At 37.9% G+C, this 15,554-nt stretch overlaps 1 protein-coding gene across 2 annotated transcripts; it reads left to right on the top strand.

The window, feature by feature from the left end:
- Positions 1-1,348: 1,348 nt before the first annotated feature.
- LOC136266128 (multiple epidermal growth factor-like domains protein 6) lies at positions 1,349-14,740 on the top strand. 2 transcript variants are annotated; one of them, XM_066061092.1, is made up of 13 exons: positions 1,351-1,604; positions 5,759-5,884; positions 5,941-6,047; positions 6,159-6,254; positions 6,301-6,420; positions 6,478-6,600; positions 6,786-6,908; positions 6,966-7,091; positions 7,150-7,272; positions 7,421-7,549; positions 7,665-7,732; positions 14,237-14,294; positions 14,344-14,740. In XM_066061092.1, the coding sequence occupies exons 1-13, from the start codon at positions 1,540-1,542 to the stop codon at positions 14,613-14,615; spliced, it is 1,536 nt and encodes a 511-aa protein (XP_065917164.1). In that variant the 5' UTR covers positions 1,351-1,539; the 3' UTR covers positions 14,616-14,740. The 2 variants fall into 2 exon arrangements, with proteins under 2 accessions (XP_065917165.1, XP_065917164.1); XM_066061093.1 differs by lacking the exon at positions 7,150-7,272 and having other exon boundaries at positions 1,349-1,604.
- Positions 14,741-15,554: the final 814 nt, after the last annotated feature.

Genomic DNA, 15,554 nt, shown 5'->3' with positions numbered 1-15,554 from the left:
ATATCAGTTGCATGAACATGCACAATGCACCAAACTTTTGTGGAGGAAAATTTTACTGGGTGAAAAGTTTCAAGCTTGGCTTCATGCATCTCTGAATAGGAAAAAAATCTGGGCCAAACTTGCTTGGTCCCAAAGTGTGTAGGTTATTATTTTAGACAACTATCCCTCTAGGGACCTGGCAAGGAGGCTAACAGTAAGCCTGTGAAGCAGGGAGTCAGAAACCTGTAACTGAAAACTATGCTGAATGCAGAAAAAAAATCCCAGGCCAGGCAGTGACTTGATCCACAGACAGCTTGCAGTCTAGGCAAATACCTATTATATAATCAGGGCCGCCCACAGGGGGGGGGCAACTGGGGCATTTTGCCCCGGGCCCCAGCCTGAAAGGGGCCCCATGAGGCCCCATGAAGGGCCCCCTGAATACCTGTTTAAAAGATCGATATACTCTAATAGAGCAGTCAGATCTAAATACTCTAATAGAGCAGTCACAGTATTCTTCAGAGGAGCAGTGTAGCAAGCTTATAGATAAGGAGATATGGTTGGTGATGGGTAGTTATTGTCATTGCCAGCAGGTTGTGACCTTTTTTTTTTTTTTTTTTTGGTCTTCACCTTACAACTTGGGTCAAGGGCCCCACTTTAACTCTTTGCCCTGGGCCCCTTAATTTCTCTGGGCGGCCCTGTATATAATACACAGGCATCACAGATTTAATGGATTCTAAAGCGAACTATAGTACCATCTCATGGTACTTCCTATTAACCTGGCAGCTAAGATCGCAACAAGCAGCTTGTATCCATCTCTTACTTCAATTTACTTACATCATAATCTAAAGTGTAAGCAGTGTAGCTATAGCCAGCTTTCTGTTAACACAGACTTTCCTAACTAATTAAGATTGCTCCAGAAGGACAGCAACACTGTGGTCATGGAAACATATAATATGTAGCTATATGCATGCAGTATGGTGGCTGCTGCAAAATTCAGGACATAGCAGTACCCCGACATATACAAGCTCAAAAACCATTGATATCACATAGCTAATCTTCAATTGAGTTTTTCTGCAACCATGTATATCATGGACAAATTTCAGTGAGTTGAAGAAATTAGATGCTATACTTCAGTAAAATTCCATCAAAAGTCCCGGCCATGAAAAAACTAGTTATGTAATCCCATTGCAAATTCATTGAAATGAAATTTAATGAATTGTCCAGCTACAGCTGAGCTAGTAAGCATATAGCTACGTATAGCTACATAACTCGTTGGTATAGCTATATGCAAAGCTACTTTTTCAAGTTACTAGCTACAACAATAGTATAATAATTTATGTACACATATCTATGTTGCGCGTCAATAAATGCGCGAGGTGTGTAGCAGTGTAGCTACAGTGTGAAATCCTGTGGGAAACCTTATAAAGTTTGAGTGTGAGCTGCAGTGTGAGGTGTCTGTACCCGGTTTGTACGCTGTGATTATTTTGGTGCGTGGTGTCCTTTTAGTCCTTTCAGTGACTTGGCCCGTATATGATCTGACAAAGAGCGCTATCGCTCGGGATGAAGTCAGTCGTTTTTCAGCTTCTTTTTGCCCTTGTAGGGACAGTCTACGTCGTCTCTGCACAGTGAGTGTATTAATTTAGTTATTATGTGTTCGTACGTTGTTACAACACTTGTATACTCAATAATAGCCTTGCTTATAGCTTCACTAGTTGAACATGTAAAATTTTCGTGCTGTCCAACTATGTATCGTCATGCAATCACACCATGCCACTCGCTATCGAATGGGCTGATCTACTGCCGGCGGTTTAGGTGGGAGAACAACTGCCATGTATGGCAAGTAATGCATTACTGTATTGGAATGTCCAGCTAGATTTAAAATTCTGTATTATAAATCCTGGATCCAGGGCTATGTGGCTCCTCAGACATAGACTGCAAGTTGTTTGTGGATGAAGTCATCATCTGGTTTGGGATTTTTTCTGCATTCAACAAGCTTGAAAAACATGTTTCTGATTTCCTGCTACACAACATATTAAAAGTTTATTTATTAATACTTTACGACACAAGTCTGTAGGACACCTGGTCCTACAGCCTGTTTAAAGATGTTATATGAAGTGTGTTTGAAAAGATGGAGAAAGGAGAAAAAATCCATGACTGGACCTGGGCAGCCTCAAACCTACAGCCATCCAATTAATGTTGTAGAAAGGAGAAAAAAATCATGACTGGACTTGGGCAGCCTCTATCCTGCAGCCATCAGATTTATGCTCGAACGCTTACAGGAGTCTGCCATGTAGTCAGGATGTTTTCTCGTTAATTTCATGCTTTTGTATCCATAGGAACCCTAGAAAGTGACTTATTATCTCTAAGTACCCCATGTGGAATCAAACGGACATTAGTTTTTATTAAGGCTTTACGGCACAAGTGCTGAAGGTCTGTAGGGCACCAGTCTGTTTAAAGATGTTATTTATATAAAGTGTGCTAAAAGGTTGCAGAAAGGAGAAAAAATACTTGACTGGACCTGGACCTGGGTAGCCTTCTGGCTTTGCAAGACTAGCATTTTAGATAGCTATGTATGCCTTACTGGTCGGGTGTATCCATTCACTGGACTGGACTACCGGACTGGATTACTGGACTGGACTACTGGACTGGACTACTGGACTCACATAAAATTTGCCCAAACACATTTTTTCAACCACAAACTCATTTATCAACCACTACAAGTGATTACATAATTAGTTGTATGCCACACATAGAGCTAGGGCTCTTCATGTCTTGTCTTGCATATTTTAGAAAAAGAGGCAAATACAGCTAACTGTAGTCTATTTTTTTTAAATTTATTCATTAAGGCTTAATTTACAGCACAAGTGCCAAAGGTCTGTAGGACACCTATATAGTCCTATAGCCTGTTTAAAGATGTTGTATTAAAGTATATATGTTTGAAAAAAGGTGCTATAACTTTGGTTTGATCTCTTATTATACTCACTGTATTTTTTGCAAATGTGTATAACCTTACCTTCCTGTTTGAAAGTGTGTGCATTGGGAAGCAATTATTTTTATGAAACACTGCATACTCGTTGCTATTTACACAAGTGGCAAACCTAGAATGAATGCACAGGCTACAAGCAATTTTTATTTAATTGCATGGTTAGACGTATATATGATGTGCTATTTTACAAAAGAATGCTAGAGAAGACGGACATGCATTAGCAATGTTAAGTGTTAACATTGCGCAGTGCTTGAAACATTGCTAGCAGTAGGCAAATTATTTTCGACAACAAACTGCACTAAGGTTTTAGCGTGTGATCAATATAGCTACAAGATTTATGTCTCATGATGAATAGTGTCAGTTTCTAAGACGCTTTTTTAAAGTCTGGTGATAAAAGGCAAGAAAACAAAAAAACTTGAATCCAGTAGTCCAGTCCAGTAATCCAGTCTTTATTAAGATGTTTTCACTTCTACTTGTGCATGAAACTGGACAGTAGACAACGGGGGACCACGGGAACCTTGAAAAGAGTACAAGTGTCCTTTGTGCAGAAACACTTGGCAGTCAATTGTTCTAAATAGTTGTTGTAGCTACCCCTGTCATCGTCAAAGCCTTTTTTGTTCTGATTTTAGTTGCCGTGACAAGTCATTAATTAATACAGTAATTTTAATAACTCCATAACTCTTAGCTACATCCACTTGCACCCATTGTGAGCAAACGGAAACAAAAAATATCCGATTTAATAGATGATTCCATATATCAGGATTTCTAAATATTTAATGGATTTCTAATTGGACAGTGTACGAGAGTCCCAAGCTGTTGGTGACCCCTCGTTGCTAGCTATATGTATTGCAGTTTTATAGATGTGACCTGTTGAGCAAAAGCCCAACTAGTTCGCATTTTTCTCAAACTTCATTTTCTGACTTCTTTGTTGTCTAGAGGCAAAATTCAATGGGGCTGTTAAAGCTTCAGCTTTATCTGGTGAGTACTTTGGAGTTATAGTGGTAGACAGCAGGGAGAGCAAAACATAATTTGTACAGTGGCAGCCATAAACTTACAACCATAAACTTACAGCCATAAGGTGCTCCTATGTCACAAGTACAACAGGCTATGGAGTTGGAACTTGTCTCATTGTGTTCACTATGAATTGGGGAATTCATCAAGGTACAATATTTGGCCTATATGTACCCATGCATTCAAACAAGCAGGCTGTTCAAGCTAAGAAATGGCAACGATAACGTTATGCTATACAAGCAAACACACATAACTCACATTTGCTTTATGGTACACAGATATTCTTACTCCCCATGAAGAGTATGGTTTTATTGTTTACAGAAGCAATTAAAACATGCGTAAAATGTGACTGGGCGTGCAAAAATAGGGCATGTGAGCACACAGCTTTTTCAAACTTTTTATGACTGGCCAAACAATTTTTCACCTTTATTAAGCATTGAATTGGCTATATGATACAATTAAGATACAGAATGGAAATATTCCATTTCAGTAATTTGTGCCCACGACCCCTATTTTTGCAGGCCCGGTCACAAATATGCTCGTACTTTTTACTTAGTGTGTTTGCTAAATAACAGATATATGCAAACTAGTCAGTTTTTTTATTCAGCGGGCCACGTATAACTAAAAAGAAGAGGCTAACTCATACATTCCAGCAGCTAGTGGTTGAATTTCTCGTTGAAATTAAAATAGGAACAATGCACATAGAGGTGATGTTGCTAAGCAATACTTTGATCACATGCACCATGCGTTGTAGAGTTATGGAGTGAACTCTGTGTGCCTATTATACGAGTACAAGCAAACTATTACTAGGGATTGCATGATTAATATACTGAGTAGGTATGGTACCACTCAAATGTAATGTCATCTCGCAAGAGTGCAAGCAATTAAATCTAATTAAAGGGCGTGGCACCTGTTTTGCTTGTGAGTATTCATCTTGTTTTGTTTGGGATGAATACTCACATGCGAAATGGGTGCCACGCCCTTTAATTAGCTCATTTTTTAATCACTCACATTCTCGCACGACAACATTACACTTGAGCAGTACCATACATAGCTACATGACAACACATATACACTTACACACAAGTTAGTATGCACATGGTATAGCTGCCAAGGTCATGAGTTGTGCAAGCCTAGATTGGATTTAGGAGCAGTTTTGATAATGCTTTTTTTTCAGACAGAAAGTTAATGGTAGCTATGACTACAGATTGGATTGTAAGCCAATTTTAATCAAATGGTAGACCACAAAAGAGAAATAGCTACTAAAGATATATCAGTTAGGCTATAAATTAAAATGCACATTACATAACTTTGACTTATCCTTTTCTGTGCAGCTTTTGAGCCACAAATAGCCCCTGTCAAGTAGATGATTGTAGATCTTGTCAATACCCAAGTGTGACATACATGATTATTTTGGGCTTGGGTAGCTATAGCAGATTCAAATTATACTTATAGCATTGCAAACAGGTATTCTAAAATTCTTTACAATTGAACCACTTAGCTACTATACAGCCCTCTAGCCTACTTTATAAGTACCTTACTGATGTCTTAAGGTATGGGTTAGCTCTAACCGTTCCTAAGTTAATATGCCAAGGCAGGCTGTAACTACTACATGGTACCGTTTTTAGTTGCATAAGGTCACATCCAGGTTATAATTTGTAATCTGGAATAGCAACATTTACACACATGCGTATAATGACACAAGTTGTATGTGAAGTAAAGGCATGCATGGACAATACTTTTTATACCTATTTACTGTGATCATGGATGGTTTTTATTTAGAGTGTGCTACACAAGTGTAGCCTCCTATACTGTAACTTCAAGAACTACATACCGTGTTGCATATCGTGCTGTCTATTCCTCGTATGGCTGTGGATTTCTCTGGTTGAGACGCTGTAGTCGTAGCAAGTGAGTTAGTGTAGAATTTATTGTAATGTTTTATGTGAACATATTGTGATTATTAGATCTGCCAGCTTCAGGCAAGCATACACTTCATATTATCCACTAGCATCTTATTCTGCTGAGTCAAGATGTTGTTCTGGTTATGTCGGTGAACCCCCATCATGTCAAGGTATTGATTGAATAATTGTCCACCCAACACATTTGGTTTCACATTACAAATCAAGACAAATGTATTATAATCAGAGACATTACAAGTGCCATGTGTTTATGTTTTTTATAGCTCTCTGTTCTGGAGGTTGTCTCAATGGAGGAACATGCAGTTCACCAGATGTGTGTACATGTGCTCCCGGATGGACTGGTAACAACTGTGAACAAGGTACTAAACACGCAACAGTAAACTACTTCACTATTATCTGTATCAGATATTGATGAATGTAATGGTCCTCATGGATGTGAACACACTTGTAATAATACTGTTGGATCTTTTTACTGTTCCTGTGACAACGGATATGAGTTACAATCTAATGGCACAGCTTGTGAAGGTTAATATGATAGTGTGTACAGTAGCTATATTACCACACATATCATGATGTATTCAGATATTAATGAATGTCAAACTGATAATGGGGGATGTACACAAACATGTGATAACACTGATGGATCTTATCAGTGTTCCTGTTGGGATGGATATGAGTTGACTGAAGATGGTCACACCTGTACTGGTATGTAATTATATAACCAGCTTATTATAATTAGACTGTAGCCATACTTAGTATGTTGTTCAGTAATCAATGGCTTCATTTTCTTTAAGCAAACAAACAATTAACTCCCACACTTCGTTGTCATTCAGTAGAGGAATTTTGAGGCTATTTTTAGGTGATTTATGCCTGACCATTTATGGCTGTAGATGTTGGAGAATGTCTCATTGGAAGCCATAACTGTTCACAAGAGTGTATAGAATTACCTGGAGGATTTGAATGTGACTGTCTCCCTGGATACGAGCTACAAGAGGATGGAGTCACTTGTGAAGGTTCAAAGGACAGAATATTTAGTTTACAACTATAAGATTCTGCTGTCTTTTGTTCAGATATTGACGAATGTTTACAAAATACATCAGGATGTAATCACGGGTGCAGGAACACTATTGGAAGCTTCATTTGTACATGTGATGATGGGTATCGATTACATCATGATGATCCAACCTTTTGTATTGGTATGTGACCATTAGTAGTGTAGGTGATGTCATTGTGATGTTGTTATTTACCATGGAGATGTTGATGAGTGTGTAGACTCTAATGGAGGATGTCAGCATGTTTGTAAGAACAGTGTCAGCAGTTATCAGTGCTTTTGTCATAGTGGTCACTTGTTGGGATTGAATGGTCATAGCTGTAATGGTGTGTGTGTGTGTGTGGTGTGTCTGTGTCCATGTGTGCATGCGTGTGTATCTGTGTGGAGAGTGAGCCATTGTGTGTAATGTGTATGGTATAATATGTGTGATTACATGTACACATGCTAACCATGGATTTCATTATGACTATATAGATGTTGATGAATGTGCTGACTTCAATGGAGGATGTCAACACAATTGTACTAATACAATTGGTAGCCATTACTGTACATGTGCAGGTGGCTATCTTCTCAATGATGATGGTCACAGCTGCACAGGCATAGGTATGTTATCTCTATTAATGTGACCATAAACACATGTAGCAATTTTTTGCTGATGTGTCTAAATTTAATACTGTATGCAACTAAATTAAGTGAATACTTATATTTATAATTTTAGTTAATGAAATTCCAAGTGACAGTACCCCTCTGCCTGATACAGCAGCCAGTGGAGCTAACACAGATAAGGTAATCTAAACAGTATGGCAAATTACTGCAATGCATTTTGGCATCAAAATTTTCATCACTGTAAGTAGCCATATGACAATAACTGTGTACTCGTAAGACTGAAAGATTAGCTAAAAGGGGGACTTGTTTGCATGTGCATCGTTACCCTGCAATGTATAGGTCTGCATGATTGTCAGCCAAAGATGAATTCAGATTTAGAATTGGTACAAAATCCTAGTTGTCACATCACAGGAAGTATGGATAATACAAACCTTGCAGTGTGAGAGTCACACAATGTGCTGGCATAATCAAAGAAGGTTTTTGAGGGTCCTAGGAGGCATGATGCATGGATCTGTGCATTAAAATATTGATGTTGTGGTGTTGGGATTGGATGGGTCGAAATTTTTTTGGAGATCACAAGATGTTTCATGATGCATTAATCTGCTGCTGTAATGCCCATGAAATGGAGTAGGATTATCATGTTGCATGTTATTCACTGCTAAAGATTTCTATGGCATGTTGTGTGTGTGTGTAGTGTAGTGTGCATGTGCGTGCATGTGAGACATCACGGCTAAGTGGTAAAGTGTCGGCCTGGTAGTAATCACAAGTTTCCTGATGCCCAGTTGCTGTAGTTGTTGTTTTCTTGAACCATACTACTCACATTGCTCCAGTCTTCTACCCAACTGTTTAAATGGGGACCTGGTATTAACTAGGAAGGCAAATGCCAACTGTCCATGTCTCGCATAACAGGTGATGTTCAGATGGGACTTTAGGCACACATGCCTGCATCTATGAAGCATGTTACAGCCTCCTGCAGGGTACGAGTTCTGGCCCCTAGCAAGATTTGCCAGCACTTATTAGCTCTTAGGCACCTGAATGGTGTACAGGTTGCCCAGTCAACTGAGTGGGCATGACCGTTTATATGGCAGCTGAATGCTTTGCTTTTGCTTCAGTTTTGTGCATGTACCGTTTTGTGCACATGTCTGGTATGTTTATTGAAAGTGCTGTGACATACTCATAGCATGTAAGTTTGGACTCATCATACAATTACCATGGCAAAAAGGCAAGTTTCAGGCCAAAGCGATGTAGAAATCAAGTCATATGATTATAATCTGGGTTATATATACGGCAGCTTTAATATGTGGTGATCTGTAGGGCTGCATTGCATGAATGATATTGGTTTGATCACTGAACATGTGGATTAATGCTGCTTTTTTATCTTCAATGATGCTTTCAATTTACATTTGCCTAAGTATTGGAAGCAAGGGTGTCAGAGTAGGTGTGACCAGTGAGGCCAGAGCCTGATCACTTTTTGGCTGAAATAAAAAAAAAAAAACACTTTCAAACTTGATGAAACCAAAACTTAAGTAATACTTATATAGCATTTATTTAATGGCAACAATTGACAGAAACAACATTCATCTAACCTGTCTTTCACCCAAAACCGCTTCATGTCTACATCATCTGTATGAAGTGCCTATAAAAATAATTACCATTATATTTATCTTTGGCTTTGTTTCTCTTGTGACTACTTTGGAAACATTCTCTCTTAATTAATAAACTCAAATAGTTATAAGTTTTAAGATTTAAACAGTGTGGTGCTTTTTGGTCAGTATCCAGTTTTATCCCCTGAATACTTGTCAGGTTGCGGCTAGCCGGCACCTTGCTCACAGTATTGCAGCCCAAAATTGCCTCCAAATAGCTAGCATTTTAAAATGTAAAATTCTTCAAAATTTTCCTGGGGGAACTTGCCCCCAGATCCCCCTAGACAAGCTACCTTTGGACTGAGCCTTACCACTTTCACAGCCCCTGTTAAGACTGGAAGACATGTAGTTGACTATTGTATTAGAGTAACTTTACTGGTCTATGAATATCTTTTTGTGTTAAGTTATAGATTATAAATAACGAACAATTACAAAGTTTGAGCTATTACAAGTTGTAAAAACCAAAAGTTTTGGTTATGCCTAATATTCTTTTCTTTCCAAACAGCCGTTTTCAAATAGTAGTTATGATTTTATTCAAAGCCACCGTTACTGATAACAGTAAGAATATTGGTACCAACCAATGGCAATTAGAAGCTACAAAACAGCTATTGACGCCGACCAACAAAAACTAAGATTACTGGTGAAATCAGTCTGGATAAATCTTGAGTCCGAACTGGGACCTATAGTCCATGCAGGCAACTACCTACTAAGCCACTTCTCCGTTATTTTACTCTTACTACTAATATTAGCTGCCACCCTAATTTTTACCCTACAAGCGCTAAACCCGACTCTAAGATTTACCTGTTAAACATAGCATAATGATATCTGAATAAGGGAAGGTATCTACTGTGAGCTAGGGTTGACCTGTATTTGTGACCCAGTCTGAAAAAACTGGTCTTATTGCCCATGTCAGCAGATTCAATTTTTCACCCAAGACACAAAACTACATAAATAAACTATCTAATTTCACAATCAAAATCAGCTAGACTTAAGTGGTCTGGTTTTGCTGGCTGCTTTTCCCAAGCCCAGTGGCGATCCGTACGTGCGGTGTGGGGCCTTAATGGAGCTCTGGTCAGCCTGGGGATGACTGTATGTGGCTGTACAGCTCTGTGGTGTTGAATAAGTACCTCTGCTGTGAATTTCCTTTCATTTTAATTTTGAGACCTGAATGGCCAAAACTTGGCTTAATTCATCCCTATGCCTTCCCTTTCAATTTTTGAACACCATCTTGCCCGCATTCCAGGCCCCCGCCCCCCACCCCTTTTGCAGCTCACCTGATGCAGTCAACCTTGGTTTATAAACTATCTAAAATGGTGGGAAACTTAGTTCTTGGCTACTTGCACAGTGGATGCTCTGGAAGGTAAAAAATTGGCGTAAAACATGTGAAAATTAGCTACAACACACTAAATATTTAAAACCGGAATTTTTTGATACTTTTAAATAGGTGATGAGACCAGTTTTCCCAGACTGGGTCACATTTGGTGAAATGGATGCTTTATGCCCTAAAAAGCTTATGCCTTGACACAACTTATGTGTCTGATACTTGAGTTATTGCAGTCGTTTGTGGTGGTGGTTGTTAATACCGAGTCAATAGAAATGTGCGCTGCATTAATGGTTGTTTGTTCAAAGGTAGTGTTTGTGGTTGAAAGGCTAACAGTAGAATCAGATCTATGTATATACCGTATGACAGAACTTTTGGTGTGGAATTTAAATTGGCAGACTCTTACAAAATCGCCAAATCAAAATCTCACCATATTTTATTATCTTTAATTTTCTTTAGCTTAAGTTTTCCAACTATTACAAGGCAAGTGAAAAATGTAAACTATTTTTATGGCCTTTGTTATTTGCTGTACAAAGACAAACATGCAATATAATTTCTCTGAATCGCTTGTTAGTATACCATATTTTGGCATGATGAAATACATGTCTGAGTCCCATATGGTAGCAAATTGTGTAGCTAGCTACATGGCTTCTCGTTTACAAAGATGTATAGATACTTATCTCATTGACCCGCATACTGAAGAGACACTTTCATGTGAAACAGAGGACCGAAATCTATTCAATCCATAGCCAGTGCAGCAAGAAAACAAAGTGATTGGGAACATTCTCCATGCAAGTAGCTATGATCTCCACTATTGACAGAGATCAAGCAAGAAGCAAGGTGCTGTATCTAGATGTACTGAACCTCAGCCTGTGGTTTCTATGACTGTCTGTAATGTCGCAGGTTAAGGTTACGGTATAGTCACAGGCAATCATTTAAAATTTTGAATACCTATCGATACTTTTTGAGAAGCCCATAAAACCAGTCTAGCAGCATGAAAAGTTTTAAATGAAGGTGAAACTATTCATATTTAATGTTTTTATGTAGCTACAGTGTAGTTTGAGGCAGGTGGAACACTACAATTTGTTGTAGTAACACAAGTAAGCCAGCCCGTACATCGCTCAGCTCCAGCTGTCACTACCATGTTTTTCCGCCGCCAAATACAGCAAAAGCTGTAGGCTCTATTGGCTTTTCTGGGGCATAGTGATACTGTATATTAATTTTTTTAGGTCCTGTGGAAGCGTTTTTGGCGTGTTTCTCCCCAGTGACTCGGTTACAAGCCTTCAAAGAGCTTGTTTCACCCGAAAAAAACTACTAAAAGTTCAATAAAACGTCTATACTACCAGTAACTTTAAAAATCGCTTCCACAGGACCTAGATATTTTAGTTGTTTAGCCACTTGTGTTGAAATTATAAGGATTCAGTAATCTGTTAGTCTGATTTTTGGTGGCGCATTTTTATAAACATCGCTCTATTGTGGACCACACACCCAAGAACAGTCGTTGTTCTGTAGTAAAAACAAACAAGCACAATTAGTTGTATTGCTAACACAACACAGTTGTTGAAATTATTTATCCCTGCTTGGTTTAAAGCAGGTTTTGTAATTTGTTCCGCCCATGCATTTTAAACTATTCCGTAACCTTAAAAGTCCTACTCTTTTGCTGGAAGGAAGGGAAGATACATGCAGCAGAGGTCATAGCTACTTGCACAGAGAAAGATCCCAATCACTTTGTTTCCTTTTGCTGTCCTGGCTATACATTGAATAAATCTCTGTCCTCTGTGTTATATGAAAGAGTCTCTCCAGTATGCAGACCAATTAGGGTAGCATCTATACATCTTTGTAAATGAGAAGCCATGTAGCTAGCTACATGATTTGCCACCACATGGGACTCAGACATGCATTTCGTCAAATCAAACTCTTTCCAAATACAAATTATTAAGCAATACCAAATATTCTGCTCACCAATATTTCTGCTTACATGGTATACTATCAAACAATTCTTTTTCAGAGAAAAATTATATATGTTGAATATTTAAGTTGCATGTTTTCCTTTGTACAGCAAATGACAAAGGGTGTTAGTTTGCATTCTTCACTTGCCTTTTAATAGTTGGAAAACTCAAGCTAAAGACCATTATTCATGGTAAGATTATTAAATTTTAAACCTTGATAGTACACTAGCTGTGTATCTTACCTACCTACCTGTTTGACCACCCATGCACCTACTTGGCTGTTTGGTTAAATGACTACATGGGCTGAAGAGCTTTTAAAAGTGTATTGACTAATGGCATTGTTCTAGACAATATCTTGCTGATAGTGGGCTCCATATAAGTACAGATGTTATATATTTCTATTGTGTTAAGTACATGAGGTGGCTACACATAGTCAGCATGTTATTTGTTTTGTAAGTCATTTCCATTAACAAGATAGTGAATTTTGTAGTCACATGTACTTGTTCATAAAACATAAGGAAGGTTTTTAAGGGCATGTACGTATTTGGTTTGGCTATTCATGTATAGACATGTCTATGTCTATACATGTCTATGCTGACTGCTTTTATGGTTTATGTTTCATTCAATTGCACTACCATTGACCATAAAATTGATATTGCCACTTCAGAACATTTAGATTTGTACTGTTTAACAGACTATCCATCATTTGCTTCTATTCAAAAGCAAAAAACACATGTGATCATATTATAGCATATGTACATAGGGTGATCTGAAATCTTTGTAAAGTTCTGACAGTTTGATAGTTTCAGTTGTGAATATATACATTTTAATTCACCAGAAAAAATGAATACTGCATGGTAACCTGACTAGTTTAACTTTTGCATGGTGAGAGGTATAATAGACAGGCAGAGTATTGTCTCTCTCCCATCTTAATGAATAATGAACTAGTACAAAACGAAATGAGATCTCTCTACCATGTATATAGCATGTGGCATGTGTAAAGCTAGAAACAAACTAAGAATTGGTCTTACAAGTTTATAATTTGTTATTCACAAATTGTATTCATTTGACTTGTTGCACATTTGGGCTTGCAAACCTTTCAAATAATTCTCTTCTGTGCTAGCTTCTTCCCTAGTAATGACGTATAAGTGTGTGTGTGTGTGTGTGTGTGTGTGTGCGTGCGTGCGTGCGTGCGTGCGTGCGTGCGTGCGTGCGTGCGTGCGTGCGTGCGTGCGTGCGTGCGTGCGTGCGTGCGTATAGCACATAACATGTAACTTGGTCATGTGTCTGTTTTATAATTTATAGATGAGAAGCCAGTTGATTATCTTTTCATCTAGTTAATGTACTGCATGCTGTGTTGCTCTTTAAAGTAATGGGCAGCCATGTACATACTGTAGACATGTACACGATACATTGGCATGCCATGATACATACGTATATAAGTCTGTTGTTGTACATATTGTTGCCTCATTTCCTGACATAAGCATTGCATGTACAAATTGAATAATAACATGTTGTTATACAACTCAGTTCACACAAGAAATGTTACGCTTGATGGCCACACATATTCTACCCCAAAGCATATGGTTGTGTTGCTGTGTAAACCACATGTAGGACAAATTAATTGCCATAATTTTATAATGGAAGTGTGACTGTGTGGAAAAATTACATTACCTACAATAAATTTGAAACTCACATAGCAACTACTTTACACATTTGATTAAATGTTTCATTATTTATGTAGTGCTTGTTTTTTTTTAATACTTCACAGAATAGTTCTTCATCTTCAAATACAGCACCGATTATCAGTACAGTTTCAGCCATTATAGGTAAGTACTTGCCACATAAAATGATACCATCCTTGTACTCTTTATACAGTGCTAATGCTAATACTACTGGTGGTAATAGTAGTGATTGTGATGGTGAGAAGGTATCGAAGGAAACAAAGATATGATTTTTCTCTACAAGAACTTCCTGCAGCTACCAATAATGCTGAAGCAGTTGCAGCAGCAGCTAAAGCAAAAGTTCTATATGATGATGACACCTATACTAACCCGGTATATTCCTCAGAATTCATATCCCCAGTCGTTCATGAAGATGTTGACAAAAACCTTTATGGTGTACCATGTCAGGCTGATGCAAAAAATTAGCATCGATCTTATGTAATGTTTTAAATTGTAAAGTTTTATTTTTGTATTTCATGCTAGCTTCCTACATGTGCTAGCTTATGTGTGTACATACATATCAGAGGCTATGACTTCAAGTTACTATGTAATGTCACTAAAACTGCTTGTTCTGTCATGCACTGGCATGCAGTACTGTTTTGTATTATTTACCCTCTTGGTAATCGGCAAAACCCTTTCTTCCTTGTGACCTTATCAGAGCAACTAGCTATACAAATGCAAATCACAAACAAGTACAAAAGTATATGAATTAATCATATACCAATGGTATACAGTATGATCACCATACTCAGAAGTATGTACTTTATAGCCTAAATATTTTGAGGGGGGAAATATTTGTTGATTTTGCAGTTTTGGGGTTATCTGAAAATTTTAGCCTTGAAACATTTAGACCTCCATATAGTCTAATACATTTTGGAAGTGTTTGCAAATCTGTGAAAATTTTATTTTTAGCAACATTGCTCAACCTTGAAATATTTAGGCTATACGGTATATCACTGATCATGTAATTTACAGTGTAATAATTATACAACACAGTATACAAAGCTATAATTCTAATTTACTAAAGTAATACAAACACTAATATATATATGTATATATACAAATCTGACATTCAGCCTGTATAGGAATATGGTAACATTGTCTGGGGACACTTGATCAGTTAACAAATATAAATGGAACGATAAATGGGAAAACATGATAAGGATCCATATGCGTACTGTTGAGCTGATGGATTCCACCAAGTGTGTTAAGTGGAAGCACTGCAATGAAAATGCTTCACAGATTGTATAGGGTGTGCAAAATGATCACATGCATGACACGTAAAGACAGTAGGAGGATCTAATGTCAAGCCGGCAAGTTCAATTTCACCATTAACTAGCTACTATCTCTCTGTATGAATATTAA

The sequence above is a fragment of the Dysidea avara genome, chromosome 9, assembly GCF_963678975.1.
Source record: "Dysidea avara chromosome 9, odDysAvar1.4, whole genome shotgun sequence".
In the NCBI taxonomy this organism is placed as follows: Eukaryota; Metazoa; Porifera; class Demospongiae; order Dictyoceratida; family Dysideidae; genus Dysidea; species Dysidea avara.
The sequence above is the reverse complement of the archived record's forward strand: the minus strand, read 5'-3'. Positions and strand labels throughout refer to the sequence as shown.

Coding starts and splice junctions, on each gene's coding strand:
- LOC136266128 (XM_066061092.1), top strand. CDS start 1,540: ATGAAGTCAGTCGTTTTTCAGCTTCTTTTTGCCCTTGTAGGGACAGTC. Junction 6,601..6,785: donor AGATGGTCACACCTGTACTG/GTATGTAATTAT, acceptor TTATGGCTGTAG/ATGTTGGAGAATGTCTCATT. Junction 6,909..6,965: donor GGATGGAGTCACTTGTGAAG/GTTCAAAGGACA, acceptor TCTTTTGTTCAG/ATATTGACGAATGTTTACAA.